Source organism: Neopsephotus bourkii, unplaced genomic scaffold (genome assembly GCF_033783945.1).
Source record: "Neopsephotus bourkii isolate Nb327-2 ecotype Australia unplaced genomic scaffold, CSIRO-AGI_Nbou_v1 NB_593, whole genome shotgun sequence".
Lineage (NCBI taxonomy): Eukaryota > Metazoa > Chordata > Aves > Psittaciformes > Psittacidae > Neopsephotus > Neopsephotus bourkii.
In genome coordinates, this window is record NW_026901094.1 from 934,467 (window position 1) to 961,210 (window position 26,744).

Below are 26,744 nucleotides of genomic sequence, written 5' to 3' on the forward strand. Positions count from 1 at the left end.
AGGGAGCACTAACCATAGTGGTAAAAAAGGTTTCACAGGTCTGGGTTAGGAGGAAACATGCAAAGAAAAAAAACACACAAGCACGGTTGCTTCATTTTTATTTACTATTCAAACATTTTCCCATGTGATTTAAATGCCAAGAGCTAACTAAGATTATTAGGTGCTGACTGCTTTTTTGTGATGAAGCTTTTTGCTAACGGGTTCTTTTTCCAGGTATATAGACCACTGGTTTGCTAAGGTGTCCCAGGTTAGGGAAGTACAGTTGCTAATTTCACCTCAATTAGACTGCATTTACAACAGTGCATCTTACTATTATTCCACAAAGGATGAGATTCTCTATCTGAAATTCTACTCCCTGGCCCACACTAGGATTTCACTCTTTCAGTATTAGGGGTGCTTTCACCTGTTCGGCCACTTCTTTCCCCATCAGTGTTTCAACAATGGCCAACCCAAATTCAAAGCTGGTACCAGGACCGCGGCTGGTGAGGATGTTCCCATCTTTCTCCACACGGCTCTCGGAGTAGTTGTAATGTGCTTGGGGAGGACACACAACAGAAAGAGGGTCAGTCTCCAGCAGAGTGCGCACAGATGCTTCAGACCTGCCTGCCAGGACACTGCCACTTGCTGCCTGTAGGCCCTGATGTCAGTCAGCATGCAGTGACAGAAGCATTATGCCTCATAGGACACAGCCTGCCTTGGGTTCTGCACCCTTGCCCCTCTGGAACCCAGCAGCTCCTCACTGCCTGCAGTCCTCAGAGGAAAAAGGCACACAGCAGTATGGGAATGCACCTCTGGATTCTACAAGCTCCTCAAGAAGTGCTCACTGTGTCTGTCAGCTCCTGTGAGGTTACTCTGGGGAGTCAGGCCGCTTTTGTATAGCTGTTCACAATCTTCTTTTTTTCAAAAGCATGCAGAGGGAACTGGAGGAACCCTGCCATCTCCTGCTCCCCTTCAGATTTGTTAATGTTCACAGAATGACTTCTTAACAGTACTTCACCACTTCTTCCTTCAGGTATGAAAAGGAAGTGTAGACCCATGAGCTGTTCCCAGCATGAAAGCACTATTCATAGGAGAGCAGGAAAGGTGCTACTGGGGTTTGCTGCTGGCAGCATGGAGGCAGAGAAGCCAAAGGGCAAGAGATGGCTCAGCCTCAAGAGGATAATGGGGAAAAAAAATGCTCCTAATACGACAGCAGCAGTGTATTTTCCCCAAGGATGAGAATGTCAGTAGAGCCCTCTATTATCAAGTTAAACAGACTTGGAAATACAGTCTTACCATATTCAGTTGAATTGTGATTATATTCAGGAAAGCACTATGGCAATTCAGAGATACAAAATACGATACAAAAGCTATTATCTTGAAACCAAGGGTTCAGCTAAAAAAATTAAATTAAATCTGAGAAGGGTTTAGAAAGACTTTGAAAAGTCAGTACATACCTCCGTTCATCATCTTATCTTTGGCCAAAGGATGTGTTGTGACTTTACTCCCAAACGCTATGCCATGTGCCAGAAGGGCAGTAGGACCTGTAAGGACACAAAGCTGCACCAGTCAGAAACTGCTTCCTGCTACAAACACTTTTAAGAACACATGTTCAGGCACTAAGCCCTCAAGCAGCCAAAGCTCACAGTGGACAAACTACTTCTCATAAAACTGATGCCAGCCATACCTCTGAAGCAAAAGGCCTCAAAGAGAACACAGCTGCATAATCCCTCCCGTTCTATCACACAAAATGCCCTATGCAGAGAAACACACAAAGAAAAGAGGAGGCTTAGGGAGCACCCAGTGCACACAGCATCCTACATGTGATTGTGCTGCCTTTCAAGAACACTGGTCACTTCACATCCAGATAATACATTTTATTTAACACTGCTTGAAACTAGAAGACATTAACAAGGTCCTTTTACTTTATGACCCTGTTAAGCCTTGAATTCAGAGACTTAACAGATAAACAAAGTCTTTACATATTGCAGTTGTGTGCCAAGCAGTTTTTTGGACAGATGGTGGACTAACTGGTAAGTTTTTTATTTTAGCAGTCTTTCCCTTTTCTTTTCATACTTCCTTCTTGGCCTGAATTGAGGAAGGACTTTAGCTCAAGACGTCTTAGGTCATCTGACCAAAAAATCCTTACGGAAATTAAAAAAAAAACCTGAAGGGAAGATTTGCCTAAAGGGAATTTCATTTCTGTACATTTGATTTGCTTCAGATACAGTCTGGGAAATAACCTTCTTTGTGTTATGCTGGAATGAGGTCTAAGAATCATGCCTAAATAAACTGTGCTGATCACAAGGAAAGGCCTTTATTGGGCAACCATGAATTTGAGATTGTTCTGCAAGAGAGAGAGAGATAGAGAAGCAGAAGACTGACACAGCCAAGGTCAAGAGTGTTCACATCTCTCTATGCATTTCATCTAACTGAAGAAAGCAAAAAAACCCCCGTCAATGTACCAGAGAACACTCCACAAACACACTTTGTTAGACTGCCTTTTACACACTCGTTGCCACTTTCCTTGTTCTCAACTACAGGTACCTAATTCAGCCCCTTAGTTCAGTTGGGAGCACTGGCAATTATTCATCTTGCTTTGTTCCATACAAATCTTACAAAGAAATAGACTGGATAGCCAGCTGTGCAGAGTATATAAGCAGACAACCCCCTCCTCAGGGTAATTCCATCTTTTACTGCCACACAGATGAGGAAGGATGAGCCTGTAATTCTATATATACAGCCTTCCTTCTGAAGTTAAAGGGCAGGAGAGGAGATGTGAGATAAATTTATAGCAGTGATGTCCTGCCAGTACTGTGTCCTCACAGAAAGATCATCAGAATAAGCACATATTTAGTACAAAATCTTAGCATGTCACCTTTTACTTTTTATTTTAAATACAACTGCTTCAAAAGAGCTAGATGCCAAGCAGAACTTGTAGGTAGGTTAAGTGTTCACAGGAATTCAGAGATTCTTCTATTACATTTAGATGCTGATGGGTGCATGTACAGTACAAATCCCTGCTACTCAATTCCAGGAATACTGATTTCTAAGACAGGAAACTGTCTGCATGCCCCTTCAAAATACCCAAATGCTTTACAAATCAACACACCCTGTTAACCCACCTGCACAGATAGCAGCAATCAGGCCTTTTCTGCTTTCCTGGTCCTTCAAAATTTCCTTCACAGCAGGAGACTGTATGAAGAGATCATTTCACAGGTCATTGTTCGGGGTTGATTATTTGAAGCATGGCTGATTTTTTTTCCCACTGAAAATTCCTAAACAAGTTTTACAAAGAAAACCAGCTGACAGCTCCCCATCCTGCCTCACAACAGAGACACAACAATGAAAACACTAAGGAGAAAAACTGAAACCAGTAAGTACTTGTCCCACAAGCCATGAGCAAGGAAACCAGAAGGCACTGCAAGGAAGTAGTTGGCCCATGACAAAGCTAGTTTAATCCACAGTTATAGAAAGTCATTGCTTAAAATCTTTGCAAGGCAAATAAGAAAGATTCATGAGATACCTCCAGTCTCTACAGCTCTTAAGAAGATTTATATGGGACACTTGACTCATATTCCAGCGCTTACAAACTCTGTGATACCATCTAAATCCTATCTGATAGATCAACTCGTTTGTCCGCCTGCCTTCCACAAAGTATTTATACTACCACTACAACAATTTGGCACCAGAGACAGAATTCTTGAGCAGAGTCCTGTGGGTTCAGCCTGGTTTATATTTCATGGAATTACATCTTCATTTGCAACTGTTTCATCTTCGTATGATTATGAACAGAGATGTTTTCCCACAATACAGAGCACCCTTCCATCTTTATGCTGCTTAACTAGGTATTCAAGAATTTACCCAGTTCTCCCACCTATATGTTGACAAGAAAGGCTTAAGACGATTAGTTTCCTGTTTCATTCAGAAGATGAACTGAATCTGCAGAATTACTAAGCAAGTGTAGACCGCCCACTACTCATGAGGATGCCCATAAATCTTTAAGATAGCAGAACTTTACCTCTGACAAGTTCTGAGCTCCAAGGTTACCCCCAGGCAGGACCACGACATCATAAGGTCCCTAAAAAAAACATAAGATAAAATTATTCTGTTGAAGAGAGGCTGGTACATAGATTACACTGGTTTAAGGCCACTACAGCTGAGTGGAGTGAAAAGCAAAAGGATCTACCTTTCTTTCACTGAAAAACATTTTACAATCAGAGAACCAGTTTCAGTCATGGAACAAAATACCGTTTCCTGTTCTAGGGAGAGCATATTATTGACAAAGTCTGTCACAGAATCACCTTTTAAGCCAAGTGAATTTGCCTCACCAAGCAAATGCAGCTCTTGCATTGTAAGGACAAGTGGTTTTGCTATAATCTTACTGCACAGGTCTAACTGCAGCATCCTTTAGCTTCCCATCTGAACTTTTCAGCTGTTTTGGCTGGGGTGACTAACATGCAAAATAAAGTTCTATGCTTGATGCTTTGCAAAACCAAATACTTGTGCAGAATGAAATCTGTCTGATCCTAACATGCTACGAAACAGGACATCACTGAAGGGTAGCACTGCGGGATGTACAACTCTGTGATTCACTACTGCACAGAGCTACCATAACATGCACCGTATTTCTAAAGGTAATGCATAAGCTTTCCAAATTCCTCTGAAACTGTGAGAAATGTTGGCCATTATATTAGATCAGGATGACCAACCTCTTTTCTGGCATCTTCAAGACTGGCATCAGGGCAAATGAAGACATCTCGACTGCACTGTACTGGTTCTTTTCCTGTGAGGCCTGCAACAGTCACCTTGATCTAACAGAAGAATATTTGTATCATTACAATTCAAGAACTCAGGAATTGTACTTATCTGTTAGTTTTTAAGTAGAACACAGAACAAGCAAAGCATTACTGAAAACTGTCAAGAACCGGGAACACTTAACCTTCCCCAAACCATGATTAAATCCAAATGTCCAAGGTAAGTAGTGATTTCACTAAACATTAACAAATACCTCTAATAATTCAACTTTTCAAACAGGACATTCAGGGAATATCTGATCCCACAGGATTTAAATAAAACCCAGGAGAGCTGGACTAAGTAGACCAGATAATGAATTGAAGTCTCTTTGCAGGCTCAAGCTATTCTCAAACACACTTATAGCATCTTCAGTTTTCTCCCTTGACTTTTAGATCCCTGGTTATAATATCACACAGCTCACATTCACTAAACAAGGAGGCAAGTTTGTTCTTTTTATGGTAGCCAAAATGGGGAGTATATTAATGGAATGACAAGTGCGCTGGGAGCAGGTAATTTTTATTTTAGCCATTTCTATACCTGTGAAATAGGTGTGTTTATGTTAAATCTTATTTTCACACCTAATCAGATGACACCTCTACAGCTGCAATAGCAAGAAAGAGGATGAGGAATCCCTCCAGACAGAACTCCAGTTAATACCAGGATTTTAAACGTAGCTCAAGGAAAGCTATGTAATATCATGAGCTGTAATGTAGAGTTGTTCAGACCCCTACAAAAGAAAAGCACGTCCTGCCACTGTGCATAGCAGTAGCCATGTTTTCTGACAGAGTAAGATTTACTTGAGACATCTGTTCTACTCTACATGAGGTTTGTATTTTAAAAGGCCATCTTTTGCACAAATGTCACTTGTTATGCATGCTTATCTGGGCCAGGGCACACATATAAGCTAACAGTGGGAAGACACATTTTCACTTTATACAACAGGCTACACCTTGAACTCCTCGCAGTAAACATCAACTTGAGGCAAAGGTTTTCCTTTGACCAGGCACTCACAAAAAGCTTTTCTCTGTCTGCATACTCACCCCAGCTCTTCTCATAACATCAGTGGGGATTACAGTTTCCATTTCCTCTGCCCCTTTTGCTAGAATCACCAGTGCTCTTTTTGAAGCCATTATCTTGAGCAGTTGTTGTTAGGTGAGATGGTTGTGAAGGGAAGAGCTGAAGGGAGGGGAGACAGAAAGAGACACTGTGGTAAGAAGGCAAATCCCCTACTACAAATCCTTCCAAACATTTAACAATGAGTATTTTGCATTTTTGTGTTATCTTTCATTTAAGCCACCTCAATGGTTCACTAACTTCAATTCATATCATAGCAATCCCACTTAAATAAAAATCTTTTTACAAAGAATGCATTATGGTATTGAGGGATTAAGGCATTTTGCAGTGGGAAGCACAGCACGTCAGCACCAATGGCCTAATCAAGTCTTTACATGACTGAGTGTGCCAGAGAGTAGGGCTCAAGGTGGGTGGTAGAACTGTTTTCAGTTTGCACACCCTCACTCATACCCAGACTACTGACTCCTACCCAGGTCAGCATTTACAGAAAGGGCTTACATGAGCTTTGACCTCATATCTGGTATTTAGTTTCCACATAGCATGAGTAAAGTTTCCTGTGACTTGTAATGACTTGACCCTACAAAACCTCAGTAACAGATTTTTGTGGGTATGTCACAGTTTTGTGGGGGAGAAACACGAGTGCATGTGTGACGGGGGAGCAGAGCACAGCATTTAGCAAATGGAACAAACTAGACTTCTTTTTAGCTCCTAAATAGAAATTGAGGTCAATGTCCAGATTTCCATTTGCAGGTTAAGTTAAAGTAACTTTACAAACTTATACTTTCTGACAGAAGACGGTGAAAGCATCTGTGATTTAACCAGGCATTTTACAGGTCATCCACCCTGTGACACAGGACTTTTCTTCTCTGTGTAGGGGCTTTCCTTCCGGAAATGCAAGTAGCACTTGGGAACTCTTCATAAAACGAGATCCACATTTAGTTGCCTACTTGAAAGGAACCCATCTCCTCATCCTGCTTCACCTTTGTCTATTTCCAGGTTCACTCCCTACTGTTTTCCTCATTCATAAAGATACTATTTCTGAAACGCAGTAATACACAATCATAAGATAATTCAGGTTGGAAAGGACCTTAAGATCATCTAGTTCCAACCCCCATGCCATGAGGACAAATATACAAATATACAGCAGAACACCCTATAACATGCAGAACCAGCCCAAGCAGACTAATTCAGTATGACAAACCCTACTTTTAGGGTAGCTTTATATACTGTCAACACAAGGCCAACCAAACAAGTCCAATGAAATCGTAAGTATTAGCAATAACTTCAGGATAACATGGAGCTTTTTAGCAATTCATCTTGAAGGTGTATGTTGATTTACAAAATTCATTTTCATAAATTTGTATGAACACATCTGAATTCATCCATAAATATGTATGAATTTAACTACCTACCAACAGACATCAATAGCCATAATGTGGAAATACTGCATTTGCTTTTCATCACAGCAAAATACTGTAATCATAGTTTGTATCCCTCTCTCATCAGTTCTTTAGAAGCAAATAGGCGCTTGACCCTGAAAGCTTTTCTCTTTCCCCTAATCCAGCAAAGTGCAGTCTCTCCCTACTGCCCCTAGACATGGCAAATTCTTGAGCATTAGTACTGCTCTTTACGTGGGTGCATATGTACATAGCTGCCATGCGGTCTACGCTACCAGGGCAAGAATGTTTTCAGAGAAGGCAGAACCAAGTTATATTGCCATAACAGCCACCCCGTTTTAACCAACTACCCACCCAAAATACAAACCGTTCCTTTGCTTCTCAGTGCCAGCACATGCTCAGGATACTTCGAACCTTCAAGGTACGCATACTCCCCCCCTATGGAGTTACATGCACATTTCTCGAGAGGGTGACGTGTGGCAGTTAAATCAGAAACCCCAAGGCGGCGGCTTTAAAGCAATCACACCCTGCAGTGCCTCGAGCAGACTGCCGCAGAAAGGGAGGCTTTAACGCTGCCCAGCTCAGCTAATCCCTGGGAAAGGCCACGGCCCTACACGCTCATGTTTATTTTAGCACACGGCGCCATGCGACGTAGCGGGGATTTCAGAAGACCACGAGCAGGGGCACAGAGCGAGGCTGCAGGGCCTGCAACCGCACGGCGCACACACGCCGGGAGGCCTGGTCCCTTAAGGCCAAACAGGCGGCCTTCCCCCCGGCCGCCGCAGCGCCCGCTCGGGCAGGCCTCGGGGCCCCAAGCACCCCCCGCGCCACGGCCACGGCGCCCCGGGGCCTCCTCCGCTCAGAGCCGCCGAGCCCATGGCGCTACGCGGCCCGCGCCGGGGCCCAGAGCGGCGGCCGCGACTCACCTCAGCAGTGGCGCGGGAGACTGCAGCAGCCCCCGCCCCGGCCCCGCCCTCCCGCTCAGCGCCGCCGCCCGCCCCCTTCTCCCCGCTTAACCCCGTTCTCTGCCGGCGGCACCGGCACTCTGCTGTCGTCTCCCTCCGTTCGCACAGCGCCCTGCGTTTATCCCGTTCGCTTGGAGCCGCTTCAGAGCGCGCTCCGGTGCCCTCCGCCATGACCGTGTCACCCTCCTACAGCAAGGGCGAGTACATACCTGCGACAGGAGCTGCCGCTGCTGTTCCTCAGCGGCCCTCGCACCCCCAGTGCTGAACCAAGCTCTGCCTCACCGGCACCCATTCCCCGGGACCGTGGCTCCGGGGCAGTTTCCCCCGGCTTTGGGAAGTTTCAGTATTGTGCAACAGACCGAGCTGCTGACTGGGCCCCTCAGAGCCGCAGTGGCTCTGTGTGTCATGGGCCAGGACCTCACGGGGCCTTCCCTGAGCTCCTGCTCCCGACGCGGGGAGGTTTACTTGAGCTGCCCACTCCGGGGGTTACCGGACCCGGACCTGCCGCCTGCCCTGTGCCGCAGCCCCGGTGCGGCCTCCGGCCCGCTACAACCCGCCCCGGAGCGCCTCTTCCCGCCTCCCGCTCCGGCCCACAGCGGCCAGCACCGCCCGCGGCCACGCGACCGCGCAGAAGGGGCGGGGCCGCCGGGAGCGGGAGGGTGACAGCGGCCCCGCTAGCGGGCCGTGCGCAGCAGGCGCTCCCTCTCTAGCTTCAGTCACCGGGCGCGGATGAGCGGGCCTCCCCCTTCCCGGGCCGCAGCGCTCGGGTCCCGCTCGGTCCCAGGGGCGGTACCCGAGCACGGCCGACGTGCCGCAGCCGTGTCTGCCTCTGCCCCGCCACCCTCACTCTGACCCTCGCCTTTCGGGGGCACGGCCTGGCCAGCCCGGCCTGGCGATCCACGGCGGGGATTCCGTGCAGGACTCACCGGGAAGCCCCGATGGGGACCGGCGAGCGGTGCCCGGCAGCGCTGAGCTGGCTGCGGGCGCTGCCCGGAAGAGCCGGGGGTCGCGCTGTGGGGGGGACGGGACCGGAAACCCCCGCCAGGCCGGGGTTTCCCCACCGCCCCCAAGTGACGCAGCCGGGCCCTCTGGGGGCGGCCCCCTAAGGGCCGGTACCGACGGCCCCGCTCGCAGTGCCCGGGGCCGCGCCGCCGCGCACTGACCCCATGGGAGCGTCGGCAGCGCGGGCGCAACTGCCGCTGCTGCCGGCAGCGGTGCTGGCGCTGGCGCTGAGCCCGCATCCCGCGGCCGCGGTGCCGTGCGGCGCTGCCTGCCCAGCGGGTGAGGCCCGGGCCAGGCGGGGCAGGGACTGGCCGGGGCTCCGGGCGAGGCCCCGCGGCAGCCACTCTGTGTCTCGGCCCGCAGGTACCTTCGTGGCGAGCACGGACTGCTGGCGGGGCGGCCGCTGCCGGCCGTGCCCTCCCGACACGTTCTCCAGCGAGGCGGGACTCGACGTTTGCACCCTGTGTCGGAAGTGCGAAGGTACCGGGCGGGGTTACAGATGGCGCGGCAGCTTGGCGCTGCCCTGCGAGTGACAGTGGCACTGCCGAAACAACGCGGGGCTGCTCGCTGAAGCCACCAGCCAAATTGTTGTAAGAGCAAAGGTCGGGAGCCTTTGCTGCACCACACCGGGCATGAGCGCGCAGGTAACCCAAACCTTACTTCTACCGTTCAGGAATATTCAGGTATTTAAAAGAATGTACCTCGAAAAGTGATGCTGTATGCACGTGCAAGGAGGGGTACCGCTGCAGTGGCGACAGCTGCTCCCGCTGCGACCGGAGCTGCGGCGTGGGCCAGGAGAACACCAGGAGTGGTAAGGTTGCCTTTCCCCACCACCAGACGCACCACTGCCTCTTGCACTGCATGGGAACAATTAGAGTAAGGACCACACTAGATAAAAGCTGTCACTGCTATAAACAGTTTGCACAGAAACAGACAAACCCACGAAACTGTAGCTCAGATCATACACTAATGAGTTCCTGTCGCATGAAGGCTCTTTTGTCATCACCATGTGGGAAACAGCTGGAAACCCTGAGATTTAGACACGATTGTGACATCCTGTGCCAACAAACTGGCCCTGTAGTGACTACCCTACTGGACCATAGCTCACACTGGCCTCGCATACTTAGAGCAGCTTATGGAATAGTAATTATCCACTTTTGTATAATTATTGTAGAAGCAGGCAAAAATGTTTCACATGCCGATTTAAATGCTTACCTTGTACAAGTTTACGCATCCTTGTCATAGAATCATAGAATAGTTCGGGTTGGAAAGGACCTTAAGATCATCAAGTTCCAACCTCCCTGCCATGGGCAGGGACACCTTGCTCTAAACCATATCACCCAAGGCCTCGTCCAACCTGGCCTTGAACACTGCCAGGGATGGAGCATTCACAACCTCCTTGGACAACCTATTCCAATGCCTCACCACCCTAAGAGGAAAGAATTTCCTCCTTATATCCAATCTAAACTTCCCCTGTTTAACCCATTACCCCTTGTCCTATTGTCTGTTGAAGGTTGCAGAGCTTGCCGCTATGGAACTTTTAATGATCAGCCTGATGGCTCCTGTAAAAACTGGACCAAGTAAGTCATGTAAAAAAGAACTGCTACAGCTATTACATTTGGACTGTACTTTTTGCCACGCTTTTGGTTTGTGGGTTTGTTTGCTTTTTTTTTGTTGTTGTTGTTTTGTTTTGTGGTTGTTTTTTCCCCCTCTCCTCCTGTTTTGCTTTAAATGTCTTTTAGGTGCTCTGCAAACCAAGTCCTGGAGCCTGGAACTGAAGCAAAAGATGTCATTTGCAAACACGATTCAGATAATCCCACTTTAGTCACTACTCTATCTACCACGGCTCCTGCAATTCCATTTTCTATCACTGTGCCAGGTGAGTCATTGTATAATATTGCTTATAGAGCTAAAGAATTATGACTTACTTTGAAACATTCTATAGCCCTCACCTCATTTAAAGCGAGAGTCTGTCCTCTGTTCATTGCCAGTGTTGCTGACTTATCTAGAAGCAGAGTTGGAGACAAAGTTGTCAGCTGATTCAAGGGCAGTAGAATTCTGCTCTGTAACACTTCTTAGGGAATACTGTTTGCTTCCTAGGGAAGGACCTCCAGATGGACATTGTCAGAGTTTCTCTTGCTGTAGCTGGGTTGTTGTGCATAGTGTTTCTGCTGCCTTCATGCATATGCTTCAGTATCTGGCAGAAAAAGAAACTACGTGCTGTCTTCAAGAAAAGTAAGAGAAATGCTCGTCTGTTTTTACTGTTGAAATCAGAAATCCAGGTTTTTAAATGCTTTCAAAGATAGCTGAAAATAGTTGTGGGTTTTTTTTGGCCTTGTAAGTCAGAAACACTTGCTCTTTTTCTTTTTCTTCAGTGCATACAGTATCTGAACAGTCAATTCAGGAAGATGATGCCTGCAGCTGCCGCTTCCCTGAGGAAGAACAAGGTGAATATAAGGATTGTGGCAAATCCATGGAATTCAGAGATCTTTTGGTGAACTAGGAACTGGACTGTCGAGGTCATCCACACTGGGATTTCCTTTTGGAACAGGGACCTGTTTATATAAATAGAGGGTATCAGAACTTGTGATTTTCTGAGGGTTAAATAGCAGCCACTGAGGGAAAAGTGGATCTTCTCCATATCTCAAAAAAACAAATAAAAAATACTTTAAAAAAAAAACAAACCCAAAACAAACTCCAGTTTGCTGACTTTATTTTAGAACTAGGAATTGTTTTTATAAGAAGTGGTACTTGATTTACATGTAGAAAAAGTCTGTATGCAGAACAAGTAACAGAAAGGTGCCATGGCTTTGTGGTCCCTCATATAAATGCTGCCTGAACCATAATTTACATGCAGCATTTGACACTGAAAAGACCTGTAGCACATAGTGGAGCTGCATGCAACACTTGTGGTCTCTACTACCATTTCCAGCCATTGTCTTGGGGCTTGAGCTCCTCTTAAAGTTTGGCTCAAACCCAAGAGGCTTGGGTTTCATGTGCAAACAAACAGACCTCATTTCAGATCCCATAAGCCCTAAAAGCAGATACCTGGCCTGACCACTGCACACCTTATATGTAGGAGAGAGGAAGCCATAAAGATCTAGAGCTGTGAAGTGTTCCATAATAGCTCTCATCTCCTGTTGTACTACACTGACAGGCTTCAGAGAGGCAGTGGAAACACTGAGAAAAGCTGTGGTTGACTTGGTCTTACCAATAGATGTTACTGTGGAGCTAGACTGCACCACCTTCAGCCCTACATCATTCCCCTCTGATCTTTTAGGCGATGCAGACATTCTGTACCTTGCAGATGTGATACATATCTGGTACTATTTTTAAAACCTTTCCAACCTCAGGGTTACAACTTCAGACACTATCTCTTTGATCAATTTCAATTAATGTTACTTTCGTCTTTTAAGAGAAAAAAGAAATGCATGTTTGAGTCGTGGCATTCACGTCTGTGACCTTCTACAAAACCAAATCATTTATTTCTTCAGAAAGTGTTATTAAAAAAATAGAATGAAAACTCACCAATGTGTCATGTAAAGGGCGATCTTCCCCTCTGTGTGATTTCAGCTTGGAGAACGCTGTTCTTGGGTTTGAAGAATGACAGCCCATCTCTCCACACAGCAGATTACAACAGCAGATTAGTTTCATCAGACCACACTTCCATATTCTGATAAACTTGTATACAGTAAATATAAAACCATACGTCAGAAAATATCATATTGAAGCCTGAACTGTGAACTTTTTATCCCTAGCCCAAGTCTTCTCTTCATTAGTACCTTCAACCATGAGAACTAAGTGACTATTATGTCAAGTTCACAAACTTAAAGACATGAACAGGACAAACAAGCAACCTTTGCACCAGTGGACAATATCTTAGGACAGGATAAAATAGTTCTGCTTGTGAACAGTTTCTAATCCATACATAAGGTGTGAGAATTGCTGTCTACGTTCTGTAAAAATACCAAAACATCCAGTGTTTTCTCCTTGGAAAGGAGAGACAGCAGTTGGAGTTCTATATTTTGTTAGTGCTTTCTGTATATATTTTGAAATGCTCCAAAGAAAGTGCAGACCCCTTTTTTTTCCTTTCCTGTACTTGAAGCAGTCAAGGTACTTACTGAACAGTGAGGTGCTCATTACAACAGCTTTTCCAGACAGTTTGATCTTGCTGTTTTATACCAAAGCTTCAGGAGTGGCCTAAAATTCCCATGAATCAAAACAAAGCCTGTGGAAGGGAAACCAAATAATCCTGAGTAGTGCAGATTGGTTTCTGAGAATAAGGGACACATTTACACCAAAACTGGCTTTCTGAACTGTTTCAAGGGACAGTCATTCACAGAAAGGAAATACATTCTGAGTAAAACATCAGGAGCGATCCTCCTGTCAAGCAGTGGATTATGTGGATAATTCAAACGTGCACCTTGGCTTCACAGGAGCTTTTATTGAACAGATTCTTTAATACCTGAACAAACTTACCAGTTCATGTGGAAATAACACAGGATCAGTCTTAACTGAGGTCTAAGTGTTGTCTGCTTTCTCTGCATGTCTCAATAATCTTTATTATATAGCAAGTAAAAAAGGAACCAGGAATGCCAGGATGACTCCGAAACCACCCTGGTGGTTGGGGATGAGGTAACAGGCCAGATGCAAGTTTTTGCATTTCCATTTGTTTTTCTTGGAAGCCAGAAAATGTCCTCTTAGCCAGACTGTGCAGAGGCCCGGGTGATGTCAGGTGGAGTTCTGAAGGCATGGAAAAAGGAGACAAATCCTCTTTATAGATAAGTTTAAGCAGGGGAGCCTGCTGCTTTTTTATTGCTTCCAGAACTGGCACCATTTCTTAGCACACTTACTGACATCAAAACTGTTTGTTGCAAGTCTTGGCTTTGTAATTTCTTGAAAGAGTTGTGTGGGTAAGGAAAACAGAAAGGTTTCTGCCCCTCACCTCCCTCTCTTCTACAGGCATGCTTCTGCACCTGGATGATTGAGACACTGAAACAATAATAACCTCTCAAACACACAAACATCATATCATTTTTTCAAAGCAGAATATGTCTTATTTTCAGTCTTCCTATCAGATCCTTCATAGAAGCATTGTCTTTTTTGATAATCATTCTGATACTAAGATTAACAATGTGAAAACCTCCATAGAAGAGGTCCACTCTGAAGACAATTAACACATGGGAAATAGTATTAAACAGGGAACCTGTACCACTCTTGCTTGCATTTTAAACAGGTGACTAAAAGTCAAGGTAAGTTTCACTATTAAAATAATTCAAAGCCTTATTCCATCACCAAATGTTACCTCAGTTACTCTCAGCTATGAACAAGCCTTCCTTGATACAGTGCTCTCTTCAGAGTCTGTCAAAGGAGGTTCTCCATCCCACAGGTTTGTCTTAGCTCTGCATCAGGAACAGATGGCTGAGCATCCTTCCATCCCTGGAATGAAAAAGGTTGTTGGATACCATCATTACCTTCACTGTAAATAAGAACTTTTAATACCATGTACAAAGAAAATGGAAATTCCCTCTAACCTCAATTTGGCAAGAGTTTATTATGATATCACCTACTCTTTCCTTTCACCTTCTAGTTCCTGGGTGCCTGCCAGTAAAAGCAGCAGAATATTCCTGCAATACTCTGAAGCAAACTGGATTGTATTTCAATGAAAAAACCCCAAACCACCCGCTGAACACCAGCTGAAATCAGGGAAAATCTCTCCTGTTTGTATTAAGAAAACAAATCATGTTTTATTTGATTTACCAAGTGCAAAACCCCATACAAAGACACCTACTTCAATTTAAGGATCTTAAACCTGTTAAATCTACTCTCAGTTTACATAAGCCAAACTGAAACAAGACATTTCAAAGGCAAAATAGAATCTCTGAGTTACCCATTTAAGTCAGTTTTAACCCATTACATTAGCTCACTTTTCTCCTGGAGACAAACACTGCAGCAGGTTCAGAACAAACACAATCTTGGAAAACAAGAGGAAGGTGGATGGAGAGGTGAAAGAGGCACTTTCCTTTAGCTACAACACTATAGACTTCAAAAACATCTATATTTAAAACAAAATATTCTAATATACACAGCATTGCTGTTTTTACTCCTTCCACAACCATTTAGCCTGAAGAGAACACGATCCAGGCAAAGGCAGATATCACACTGCTTTACTCGGTGCAGCCTTATACAAATTCTAGAGCGACCCAAAGAACATGCATTTACATGCCTAAAGCAAATTTTACTGAAGTATTTAAACCATAACATGTTATTCTTAATCTGGAATGGAAAGCACAGTGAAAAGGTATATAAAAGGAGTGGTGGGAGGAAACATTGATTCCAGAGGAGCTGCAACACTACAGTTGAGCACCAGAGTGGTTTAACCAAGCTCCAGTGTCACCAGAAGGCCTGAGGTTTCCCCTCCCCAATTCACATTATCAGCATTACAGCCACCCTTAATAATGCATCTTTTTGAACTACTGTGGGACACCTCAGTAAGTGCAGTATTGTAGACAGCAGAAGTGTAACCAGGGAACATGCTTGATGGTTCCCTCATATTTAGGAGCTCTAATAAGAGAAAATGAACCTGCTGTTCTTTAACTTGAGAGTTAGAGGATTTGAAAATCTGAACAGGCTGTCAGGAAGCCACTGGATATGACAATAACATATTCTCTTGTCATTGTGTCTCACTACATCTGCTCTCATCAACAGGGTAGGCTACAATAAGAACACTTCTCACATGGAACAGTGAAGCTGGAACATGGAACATTTCTGTGCTTTTCAAAAGTGATTAAATGTGCCTCAGGGAATTACAGAACAGGAAAAGCACTTACTGTGCTGTGGCACTACTAATTATCCTCCTCGTATAACTGTTTCTGCACCTTCTCCCAGCCATTCCTAATGACACAGAGAGATCATCATGTAAATAAAACATTCGTATGGTGGCAGAAACAAGCAGTAAATGAAGACTACTTTGGAGGCTTCCTGCACTACCCTACGTCCACAGATTGTGGTTGTCACTGGATTATTTCCTTCTAAGCATAAAGCCTGCTTGTCTCGTAGAGGATTTTTAGATAAGCTATACAATATGATATGCATGCTCTAGCCTTTGTAAAGCAACCCACTTTCTCAGCTGAAGAGGCCAAGAATACAGCTGAGCAGTTACAAACAGGCAGAAATACCTCCCCATTACCCTCTACAGTTTAAGGAAGGAGGATTGCCACAAGGCCTAGTGGAGAAACAGATGGAATGAGAACAGGAACCACAGAGTTGTTTAAATTGGAAAAGACCCTTAAAATCACCATAAAGAGCATCTAAAAAGCTAGTTTGGGTGTTGGCTCTTTGCAAAAGACCTGGAGCGTTTCCTCTCCTGGTCTTGCACATCTTTCACCTCCTGCTATGTGAGGAATCTTCTTAACCACTAAATAGCAGCTAAATAGCAACTTCAGAACTCTCATGTATCACCAATCTGCTCTGGGAATTCTTGCTGGAAGGAGGACTTTGCTTCCATTACTAAGTTCCAGCATAGCAAGAAACACTCAATTTGCCAAATCAGAGACAAGGATCTGCTATCAGCTTCCTTCCCCTTTGTTAATTCCTAATCCCGTTGATCACTCCCATCCGCAGGGACAGCTTTCCACTCTAGTCGGATCAGACAAAGTCACCACAGAGAAAACCAGTTCTTGCTTGTAGTGGGAATTATTTGATAAAGTGGAATCCACCTCAAACAGTGAAGGGAAGATTCCACATGGCTGACTGCCAAGAAACATGCATTCATTTACAAAATAACCTTGAAAGAACTGCTTTAAAGGTGCCCAATGAGACCTATGCCAACTTTCCCCCTGGTAAGTACACGTATTTGTCCTGGAGTATGAATCACAGAGCCTGCAGAGATTCCATTTAATTAACAAAAAACCTCCAAGTAGTGAAGGATTAAAGGGATTATGCACTCGGAAAGCAAAGTAAAAAATTAAAGTCTGCTTTTGCGAGCCATTCATTTACTGCCTACGCTGAGTAGGGCAGTTAAATGCCAGTGATCATTAGGATACCTCTTGGATTAGTCCATAGCTCCTGCCCACACACTGAACTTCTATAGAGCTACTTGAAATTTGTCCTCTCGTATCCGTTGTGGGTATGAGAGTGATCCTGAGACTCTGTGGTGAATAAAATAAGTACACAAAGGTGAACATTTGAACAAGAAAATACAGAAAAGCATAAGGACACCTGTGACAAAACTGCCTTTGTTCCATGCCCTCTCTAGATGCAAGCTGTTTGCCTCTTGCTTTGCAGACAGTGAAAGATGGCCATCTTCAGAGATGGGAAACTCTTCATAGGTGTCCAATATCTGCACCCTGCAGCTGACAGGGTATAAAGCAGTTTCAAACAGGGAGATATGGGAGACACCTCTTATACCTCGTCCATCTTTTGCAATTTGCTGCTTTAATATTTCTGCACTTCTTCCCCTTGAGCCAGAACAAGAGCAAGAAAACAGCCTGGGCTGCCCACCCCCCCCCATCCCAACTACTAAGAAAAGAATCAGCACTTCCCTGCTCTCATAATTGCAGTTTTAAAAATAAACTGCAATTGCATAGTTAGTTCCATTACATTTTTGGTGGAAGAAACCTGATTTCAGGATCTGGTCTCTGCTCCTCTGTTTGCAGCTGCATTATCCAGAACCCGATTCCCATGTGATGTGCTGTATTTCCAAGCTCCAGTCATGCCAGACTTACTTTCCTTCATGTCCAACAGTGTGAAGCGTCAAGTTTTCTAATTCTGTAGTGCCGAGAGGACAGGGATTTAAGGACCAGTTTGTCAAGCTTCACTTGGAGAATATACCCAGACTACAGTCTGCCAGCTCATCAGGGCCAAAAATCAAGAGGGTTTTTCCCTCCCAAACTGGTGGAAACTCCACCACAAAGGAGCAGTGTTTTAGCAGCTGTGATTCTCTACCAGAGCACTTTTAGACAATTTGCCAATTCTGCAGCAAAACATCTTCAGAAAGGCCTATGGACCTGCTGCCATCTTCTTTTACACACAGGTATGTATTCAATGAAGCACACGTACTCACCTATGGCACTTCAGCCCACCAGAGAGCATGAAAACCTAGGTCAGAACCTCTCAGAGAAACTCAGAAGATAGAAATGCTACTATGCACAGCCAAATACACCATGGAGTGCTATGTGATTCTTCAGAACATATACCACGTGGGCTACATTACAGTTAGGCAGAAGCAGCATCTTCAAAGAAGGAAGTTAACTGCAAGTGCCCAAAGTACGGTTGTTTTTGTTCCTTTGATCTGCTGAGTCTCCCAATAGGCTGTTTTCTGCATACTCTAGAATGTAGAGTATACATAAAGCAATGCAAACTAACGGCAGCAAAAAGCCTTACTGCACATATGATTTCACAATGATTTAATAATCATCTCACAAAGCTGAGCAATTAGCTAAAATGGGAAATTTTAAGTTAGTGTTAACAACTTTGGTGTTAATGAGGCCACAATCTGCTAAGGCAACAGTGACAGCAAAGCAAAGCCCCCTCCCCAAAATGCCTCAATGATAAGCTAGACCCTAGCAGGGAAGCAAGCAATACTACAGGTATGTTTTTCTCTTGCACCAGCCAATATATGTAACTCACTGAAACAAGAGGTTAAGTTAAAAATTCTAGTAAAATTCAAGGAAGAGCTGGAAACTTATATCAAACAAGCTCATCTGCAAATTACTAAATTCAAGCCAAAAAGCTACATCAAAAGTTATACCAAGGAAAAAGTCCCTCATGCAAATGCTGCTGGTAAATCGCATCTTCTCTGAAATTCCTGCTCTTGCCAACTGTCACAATACTGGACTAAACCAACAACTTATACTTACTTATCATAATGCACTTTAAAACAGGGGAAAGAGCTTTTGCATCATAGATTAGATTTAATCCTTCCTATTTTTACATCATTTTGGTGGGTGGTTTTGTTGTGTCTTAAAGTTTTTGTGATTTCATCAGCAACTTACTCTTCACGAGCCATCATTTTAAACTAAGAATACCTGTTTCTTCTGATAATTAAGAATAATATTTTCTGATAGGATAACACATACTTACTACTTAGAGTTTGCTCAGTAATTTATCTGGACTACTGCTGCTCTCTGATGTTACACTGAAGCACCTGAAAGTCTATGAGAATAAAACTTATTTAAGTTTGCCCACGAAACAGTTTTGATACAAATTAAGTCAATTCCCAAGTTTTCAAAGTGCAATTCACACTTATGTCCCTCACCCATGTGCTCAGGGCTTTGTACCTTTGTTTAGGATGAGCTGTTTCTTTGCTTTGCATGATGACGTGTGCACTGTCCCCTGAGGAAAATGCCTTTGACATTTTGGTAGAGGAAAGAGTGTCTAAGTGACCATTTCAAATCTGAGTAAAGGCAATAAGCTGTGGGCAAGCTGCCCGACTTCCACATGACGCACTTCATGATGGCTCTAAGAGACTGAGTCTTCCTTGACAGAAGATAAAGGACATCAGTTGCTTGTGAAGAGTGCTTCATTAGCTTTCCTTGGAGGATGCTCGGAGTGAATATTGACAATGCCATTGTCATTGACAGTTCACTGAAGGAGAAGCATTGTACAGGGCATCCAGCACCAACAGTGAGATCATGCATCAAATCAGACCTAATTACTGTCTGCAGTTTTGGAATGAAGAGTTGCATGACTCAGATGAGGAGAGAGAATTCCTTTCTTGATACTTCTCTCATAGGAACACACAGGGAAAGAGGTGCATAAAATATAGGAATTAGGTTAATTCTGTAGAGAAATTATTTTGTCATATCCATTCACTTCAGCAAAGAGAAGTCCCAAGAAACAGGATCTGTAGTTCAGACACATGCAGCATATGTCCTGTAAGTCAGTATTAGACCTCTGTACACACAGGATGCAGAGAAGTTTAGGTTAAAAGGACCTCAGCAGGTCCTCTCTTACCTCTCCCACCTTTACACTCAAAGCAGAACATTTGAACTTACATGGGGATGCCCACGGCCTTGACAAAGCCTTGGTTTGAAATTCAGTCCCCTTCCATCCCTGGAGCTGTTAAACCTGACTGGATACACTCCTGGGCAAACTGCTCTGGATGACCCTGATTTGAGCAGGGGAGGTTAGAATAGAAGAGTTCCAGATTGACAGAGTCTGCAGCTTCTCTGGACAACCTGTTAACATGGGGTGTGCTCTCTGAATTAGACTTGCAGCAGAAATAGCCCTGTTCTAGATGCCGGTTGTAGTGAACCTGCAATTAACCCTAGGAGTCACAGAATTTATAACATAAAAATTAATCTTCAACAGGAAATGTTAATGAAGGAAAAAGCAAGCAGATCACTCCTTTTGCAACTTAAAATAATCACATAATTCAGCAGAGGGAAAGAACTTCAGTAACATTAGTTGGATTTTACTGTATATTAAAGAGCATTTGAAGGCATGTTTGATTAGAGAGGCAAGAAAGAAAATTACCTAAACTTTAATTTCTTTTGAACCTGAACAGCCATAACCTTCTCACCACCTGAAGGAAACAAAATTGTCATAACTTACTTACAAGGCTCTATACAGTTGGATATGATGCTTCACAGAGAATGAAGATGAGGGACCAGTCCAGTTAGTCTTCTCTCTTTGATACTAAATTGTAAGTAGAGAAGACAAAATATGCTAGATGGAGGGAAATGAAAACTAAGTTTGAGATTACATACAGCAACTACTGTGCTAGCATTAAAAAAAAGCAAAAGCTGAACAAGTTAAAAAATCCTTAGCTAACACACACAGAATTAGGTAGCTAGTTCCAATGGGGGAAGGAGAAGATAAGCAAAATGGAAAAGGGTCTCCCAGTCTAGCGAGGGACCTGTGTTTAATATCAACCAAAGTAGTTTATATGTACCAAGCAAGTCTCCAGATGGAAGCTGTGCTTTCTCTGCCAAGACAGTTCTCTAGGGCAACATTGGATGAGGTCTTCTCAAATAAATAGATGTGAAATGCTCTGGGGGGCTTGGGGAGCTCAGAAATCAAACTCCCCTTCCACTCCCTTTGTAAATGAACTCGATATTTTAACTCCCCTTCTCTTGTACTTTTTCTGGCACAAGAACCCCAAATACAACACAACACATCCATCCATCTCCCAAGAAGAAAAAACAGTGAATTTCATATCAGATGCTTTGCGTCAAGGCTGCTAAGGCTCATAAATCAGCTGTCTGATTGCCCTGGTCATTTCAACTAATGTCTGACCCTTTTGTTAACTCATGATTTATAACTGGAAGTTACTTTTTTTTTAATGCCAGATTTATAAACTTTACTGTGCTTGGTTTGATATAATATCCATTTTGTACACCAAGCTATAAGACAGTAAATTTATTGTCTATGAACTGTTACCTTGAAAAATTACATCAATGCAAAGTGGTTTCCATTTAGAATCAATGGGCAATAAATTCATTGGATTTTTTTTTTCTGAAGGGGGGAGAGAACATGATGATATTTATGAGGTCATGAGCAGCTATATAACGGTGAAACTGGGAGCAGAGGCAACAGACAGGAGTTTGGAGATACAGGGGTAGGCAAAGACGAGATCCATTCAACACAGCAACAATGCATAAGCTGGTATTCTGCTGTCTCATTATTATTGGCTTCTCCTGTCCTCTCTCATCTCTCCCCATCATCAATGCCAGTGAGATGTCGTATCAACTCTCAGGTAAGAGCATTTTGATTTTAATGGTCAGAAAGCAGGAGCTGAAGCAGCAAACCCAGAAGAGAAGCAGCTATGCTTTCTGAGGGGCCTTCGTCTGTGCTGACCAGCTTAGCAAAGGTGGGAATTTCTTCCCAACACTGGCAGCACACATGACATCATCAGTGAAGGCTTTCCTTTAAAATGGGGGAAACTGGGTGCCCTAAATATTTGTTCCTGCTGCTTTGAGATCCAGGAGACAAAGGTATCCGAGCCTTCCAGAACTGAATGTAAGCTGGCATGTGCAGCGTCTGTCTTTGAAGCAGCATTAGTAGGCTTTAAGTGACTTAAAGAAACTTGGCTGTACAGTGATATTTAGCTGAAGCTGTATTTAAAAAGGGGGAAACCTACTGCGGAGATTGACACATTCCTACTGAGATCAAAAACAGGCAAATCTGTCTTATACTACAAAAACAGTGTATTGAGCATGCTATTTGTTTGTGCTAAAGCAAATTCCATTCAGTCCAGTGGAAGAATGAATCTTGGCTTGAAAACGCTGCCCTCAAAGTTTGGCATTATAGCATAAGTCAAGATTGAAAGAGCTCAGTAAAGATGCACAACAATTGGGATGGTTGCTGTCATCAGAACTGACTTATGCTTGAAGAGTTTCTGAAATGAGTTCTGAAAAGCCAGGCAAATCAAACCCAAAGTTACTGCATAAAGCTGACTATTAAGAAGTGGCTGTTCTTACCTGGTTTTCAGGTACAACAGCTGTTGTGCTGGTTTATAGGTATCAGTAGTCCCTAGCTTGCTTTGAACATCTTGGACTCACTAAGCCAGCATCTTCTTAAGCCTTCCTCTACGTAACCTGCATTTACAGACAACCATGACTCAGTATGGATAGCATCTATCACATCACAGGGTGAACAAGCTGGCTCTAACATTACTGCATTTGTTTGAAGACATCCATTATGCTTATTAAATCTTCCTTGCTAATATAAAGTCTGTGCACTGGATAAGATAGAACTCTGTATTAAAGAGGGCTGTCATTTATGGCTTTGTGGTTTGGTTTGGGTTTTGTTGTTGTTTGTTGGTTTGGGTTTTTTAATCTCAAAATCAATTTACCTGCCAACACTGCTCTGAATTAAAAAATAATACAAGGCTAGAGAGAGGAATTATCTCCACATAGCACATTATTGGGAAGTTACAAAACTTATAGAATGTCTTCACTGAAATCCCCACTGTCCTTTGCAACTGTCCATTTGTACAGTGAGCAAACTAACAATGTGGACGTCAAAGGCCTTCATGTTCCTGATCTTTGTCTAAGATTTTGAAGTGTTGAAGGATTATTTTCAGCAGCTTATTTTCTTATCTATACACCCTATTAAGGAGCTAGGGATTCTTACCCACCCTGCAGGTAAAAGCAACTAGAATGCCATAGTATCACCTAAAAGTACAACTAGAAAACAACACTCATCTCCACAACCGGAGTTTGACAACAGCACCCTCTCATTGCCCCCAGTTTTGAATGTCTGCTATATATTAGCAAACATGAAATTTACTGCTCAGATTACAAAAGCCTTATTTACCTCCAGTGTAACACCACGAAGGGCTCCTGTTGAAGACCTGCCCTGGGGCACAGCCTAGTGACAGGAATCCAAATTCTCTATGCACCTACAAATTAATTCCATCAGGTATCGGCAATCTGTTGTTTCAGAGAAAGTAGCAGTATCTGTAACTGGTACAGACATTAAATGAGAGAGATGACTGAAATGCATTGAGAAGCATAGCTGCCAAAATATTCCTACCTTTATCCTGCCCTTCACCTCATTTTATTGCATTTAATAGTTGGGAAACCAAACAGTTTAGTAAGCCTTGAACAGGACGTTTTTGTCTTTATTCATGAAAAAGCTCCAGCATAGGAATTAGTTGATGTAGAAATGGACTAAAAACTGGTGTGTGAGCTCCCCAAGCAATGGGAGCAGGTGCTGTTGGGTCAAAAAACTTTCTTAAAGAAAGATCTGCAAGAGAAATGAGGACCTGGCATTAACATCAGGAAGGTATCTCTTCTCAAAGCTTTGGAAGAGAAAAACCCAAGACAAAACACACAAGTATCCCTATTATATTCATTAAATGAGGATGAGCAATTTCATTATAGTCTTCATCAGGCTGCCAACAGACCTGATGAGAAATCATCTGAGAGAGACTGAAACAGGGATTCAAAGCAAAAAACCCTCTTACTGTATGCTTGTTTGTCATCTTCCATTTGCAGCAGATGAAGATCCAAGATTAAACCTGGAGAGGCTGGGCAGCCTAGGAAGCACTTCCCTGCTTCAGTTCCTGCCAGAGCTCTTGGGCACACTGACTGAAGACAATAAAGGAGGTGAGGAATTTACCACAACAATATATGGAGGAGTGCCCATGATCTGCATGTCCAGCTTCCATAAATATTCTGTCCCACTCCTGGGTATTTTCTGGAATACAGCATTATGTGCAAGCAACAGATAGCTGACATTTAGTGAACTGGGACCTTGGGGAAACCTGCTGAGCAGCCATGCTTGCAGCTCAGTGTTAGCTGTAAAAGTCTCCAAGTCAGTTTAGTAAAACCTCCATACAACAAAACCAGGGCAAGGCAGAAACTGGCCTAGAAGGAGCCAGCAGACAAAACAAAACAGCAGTCTCTTAAAAACCATCAGTACTTGCAGAAAATCAGAATCAACAGCAGCAGATGGTTCTGGGGGCAACAGATGCCTGCTGAAGAGGACAATATAGTTTGCATCTGCTGAATCCCAGATCCTGCAAGGCTAACTGGCCCTGCTGCATCAAAAGGGTCTTCTGTTTGGTCCACTGAACATTCCACACTCCTGCTGGCTTCAGCATCCTGGCACAAGACACCTTGCATAGGTTCCTCATTTCTAAATGGTAAAACATTTCATTATGTCTCCCCTCTCCAGGTCTTAGCCCCAGTAGCTACAACCCAAGGGAAAATACCAAAGAGGTAAGCAAATGACCATCTGTCACTGAAACAAGAAAAACAAGACCCCACATTTTAAAATACATGGAACTGTTATTATCATTTAAGAACCAAAGACTTCATAAACAGTATAGAGTAAAACATGCCACAGTGTTCTTGAAGCAGGAATCATTTAGCTGTTAGGTAAGTGGGAGGTGGGGAAAACAGCAAATAATCCAGAGCTCTTCATTCAGCCCACCCCAAAAAACTGCTTTACTAAATAAAGGCCAATTTCCAGCTTCACCAGGCCAGGCCATTAACCAGTATAAGCTGCATGTCATTTCCTCCCAACACTACAACATAGGCTACACAGTATTATCATATTTGTTAAGAACCATTAGATAAATAGAGAACATAATTCCTGCTGAATTAAAGGGAGAAGACAGGGACCAGTTTTAGTGCATCACCTAAATCAGAGGGCACATGGGGCAGTCGCCTCGCCTTCCCCCGGTCAGAACACAGGGCTGTGCAGTCAGTTGGGGCACTGGAGAATGGACTTTCCCACTGGGAACATTTATCATCCAACAGTAACCTGTTTAATGGTGTTTGACTTTAGACTTCCTATGGAAATCACCCTCGAATTGCTTTGCTGGGCCGCTTCTTGACCAAGGATAGGAAACAGTACAAGAAACGTGGGAATCTTTCCGAGTGCTTCTGGAAATATTGTGTGTAAGCAGGAGAAGAAAGTCCCCCTGACTTTGGTTGCATAATTTATACAGATGTCTGAAAACATGTTTATAGATTTGCTTTTGATTTAAAATGAGAATGAAGAAACATGAAGACAGCTCCTAACTTTACATTCTATGCTACTTGGAAATTAATAAATTCTTGATGTTTTGCAATGATGCTGTGAGCAGTGTGGTATTTACTTAAGACTACAGCACAACAGGAAGAAAGTAATGGGACAGGGAGATAAACATGCAACATGAAAAGAACTCGGGCAGGGGAAGTAAGATTCCCATGGGGTCCCATGAAACCTCTCAGAAGATGCCTCAGCTGCATCTAAGTCCAGAGGCAAGAAGACTTTCTCTTTTGTTGCTTGGTCTCTTGACTTAGCTTTGGGATGCCAGGGAGAGAGGGTCATTGCTGCATTCCCTGATGATGCTGAGCCAGTGAAGGATGGCAGCTTAGCAGTGCCCAATCCCCTCCTGACATCCACAAGGCACCATGGAAACCATCAGCACATTTCAGTGTCAGGATCAAGCATCTGCTCCAACTACCACTGGAGAGAAATCATTGCTCAATCCCAGGTACTTCCCAGTAATATCTGCAGTGAATAAAACTAAAGATCCCCCTCCATGGGATGGCAATCTCGACAGTATGCACATTCTGAGTCCAAGTTGTGAAGCCCTACCTTGTTCAATACATGCTCTGCATGGATCTCATGCCAATCAAGGCTCAAAGAAAGCTTGAAACAAACTTCACTTAATACACATACATCAATCGCAATAATATACATCATAAATCTCTGAATGTGCTGTTTAAACAAGGCTTGATGCAGCTTGCTCACCTCACATACACTGCAAGACAGATGAAGGCAGTTATAGCAAAGAAAAACGTCCTTACAGCAGCTGGATGCACTGTGCAGCTACTTGAAGTCTTCTGAACATTCATCCTTACACAACGGAGCAGTCAGTGCCTGTCTGGAAGCTCCTCTTTTCCTGCCTCCTCATCAGTCACTAAAAACTGTAAGAAAGACTCCAAATTTATCTAAAGGAGTAACCATCCAAGACAGATTTATTTCATAGACACGGAAAGGGGTAGAGCCTATAAACAGTGCAGGGAAAAGAAATCTGATCAGTTGCGCTTCAAATATTGCAAACATAAAGCAAAATAAGCAAGCC

At 43.7% G+C, this 26,744-nt stretch overlaps 3 protein-coding genes and 1 long non-coding RNA gene across 8 annotated transcripts; 2 read left to right on the forward strand and 2 right to left on the reverse strand.

The window, feature by feature from the left end:
• Nucleotides 1-81: 81 nt before the first annotated feature.
• Nucleotides 82-9,602, reverse strand: PARK7 (Parkinsonism associated deglycase). 4 transcript variants are annotated; one of them, XM_061351574.1, is made up of 7 exons: nucleotides 9,582-9,602; nucleotides 5,817-5,952; nucleotides 4,692-4,793; nucleotides 4,001-4,060; nucleotides 3,105-3,174; nucleotides 1,437-1,523; nucleotides 82-534 (listed from the first exon to the last, which is right to left on the reverse strand). In XM_061351574.1, exons 2-7 carry the CDS (start codon nucleotides 5,904-5,906, stop codon nucleotides 374-376), a joined length of 570 nt encoding a protein of 189 aa, XP_061207558.1. In that variant the 5' UTR covers nucleotides 5,907-5,952; nucleotides 9,582-9,602; the 3' UTR covers nucleotides 82-373. The 4 variants fall into 4 exon arrangements, with proteins under 4 accessions (XP_061207558.1, XP_061207554.1, XP_061207557.1 ...); XM_061351570.1 differs by lacking the exon at nucleotides 9,582-9,602 and adding an exon at nucleotides 9,139-9,268; XM_061351573.1 differs by lacking the exon at nucleotides 9,582-9,602 and adding an exon at nucleotides 8,174-8,194.
• On the forward strand, nucleotides 9,360-11,871 carry TNFRSF9 (TNF receptor superfamily member 9). Of its 2 annotated transcripts, XM_061351569.1 has the most exons (7): nucleotides 9,360-9,493; nucleotides 9,578-9,694; nucleotides 9,888-10,025; nucleotides 10,728-10,794; nucleotides 10,957-11,093; nucleotides 11,315-11,449; nucleotides 11,590-11,871. In XM_061351569.1, the coding sequence occupies exons 1-7, from the start codon at nucleotides 9,379-9,381 to the stop codon at nucleotides 11,715-11,717; spliced, it is 837 nt and encodes a 278-aa protein (XP_061207553.1). In that variant the 5' UTR covers nucleotides 9,360-9,378; the 3' UTR covers nucleotides 11,718-11,871. The 2 variants fall into 2 exon arrangements, with proteins under 2 accessions (XP_061207553.1, XP_061207552.1); XM_061351568.1 differs by having other exon boundaries at nucleotides 9,371-9,694.
• Nucleotides 11,872-13,779: 1,908 nt separating this feature from the next.
• On the reverse strand, nucleotides 13,780-25,461 carry LOC133211324 (uncharacterized). The gene is made up of 4 exons (XR_009725175.1): nucleotides 24,129-25,461; nucleotides 22,639-22,755; nucleotides 19,495-20,854; nucleotides 13,780-14,653 (listed from the first exon to the last, which is right to left on the reverse strand). It is a non-coding gene; the product is annotated as an uncharacterized LOC133211324 (long non-coding RNA).
• On the forward strand, nucleotides 20,826-25,745 carry UTS2 (urotensin 2). The gene is made up of 4 exons (XM_061351604.1): nucleotides 20,826-21,914; nucleotides 24,160-24,270; nucleotides 24,842-24,885; nucleotides 25,457-25,745. Exons 1-4 carry the CDS (start codon nucleotides 21,812-21,814, stop codon nucleotides 25,571-25,573), a joined length of 375 nt encoding a protein of 124 aa, XP_061207588.1. The 5' UTR covers nucleotides 20,826-21,811; the 3' UTR covers nucleotides 25,574-25,745.
• The last annotated feature ends 999 nt before the right edge of the window (nucleotides 25,746-26,744 follow it).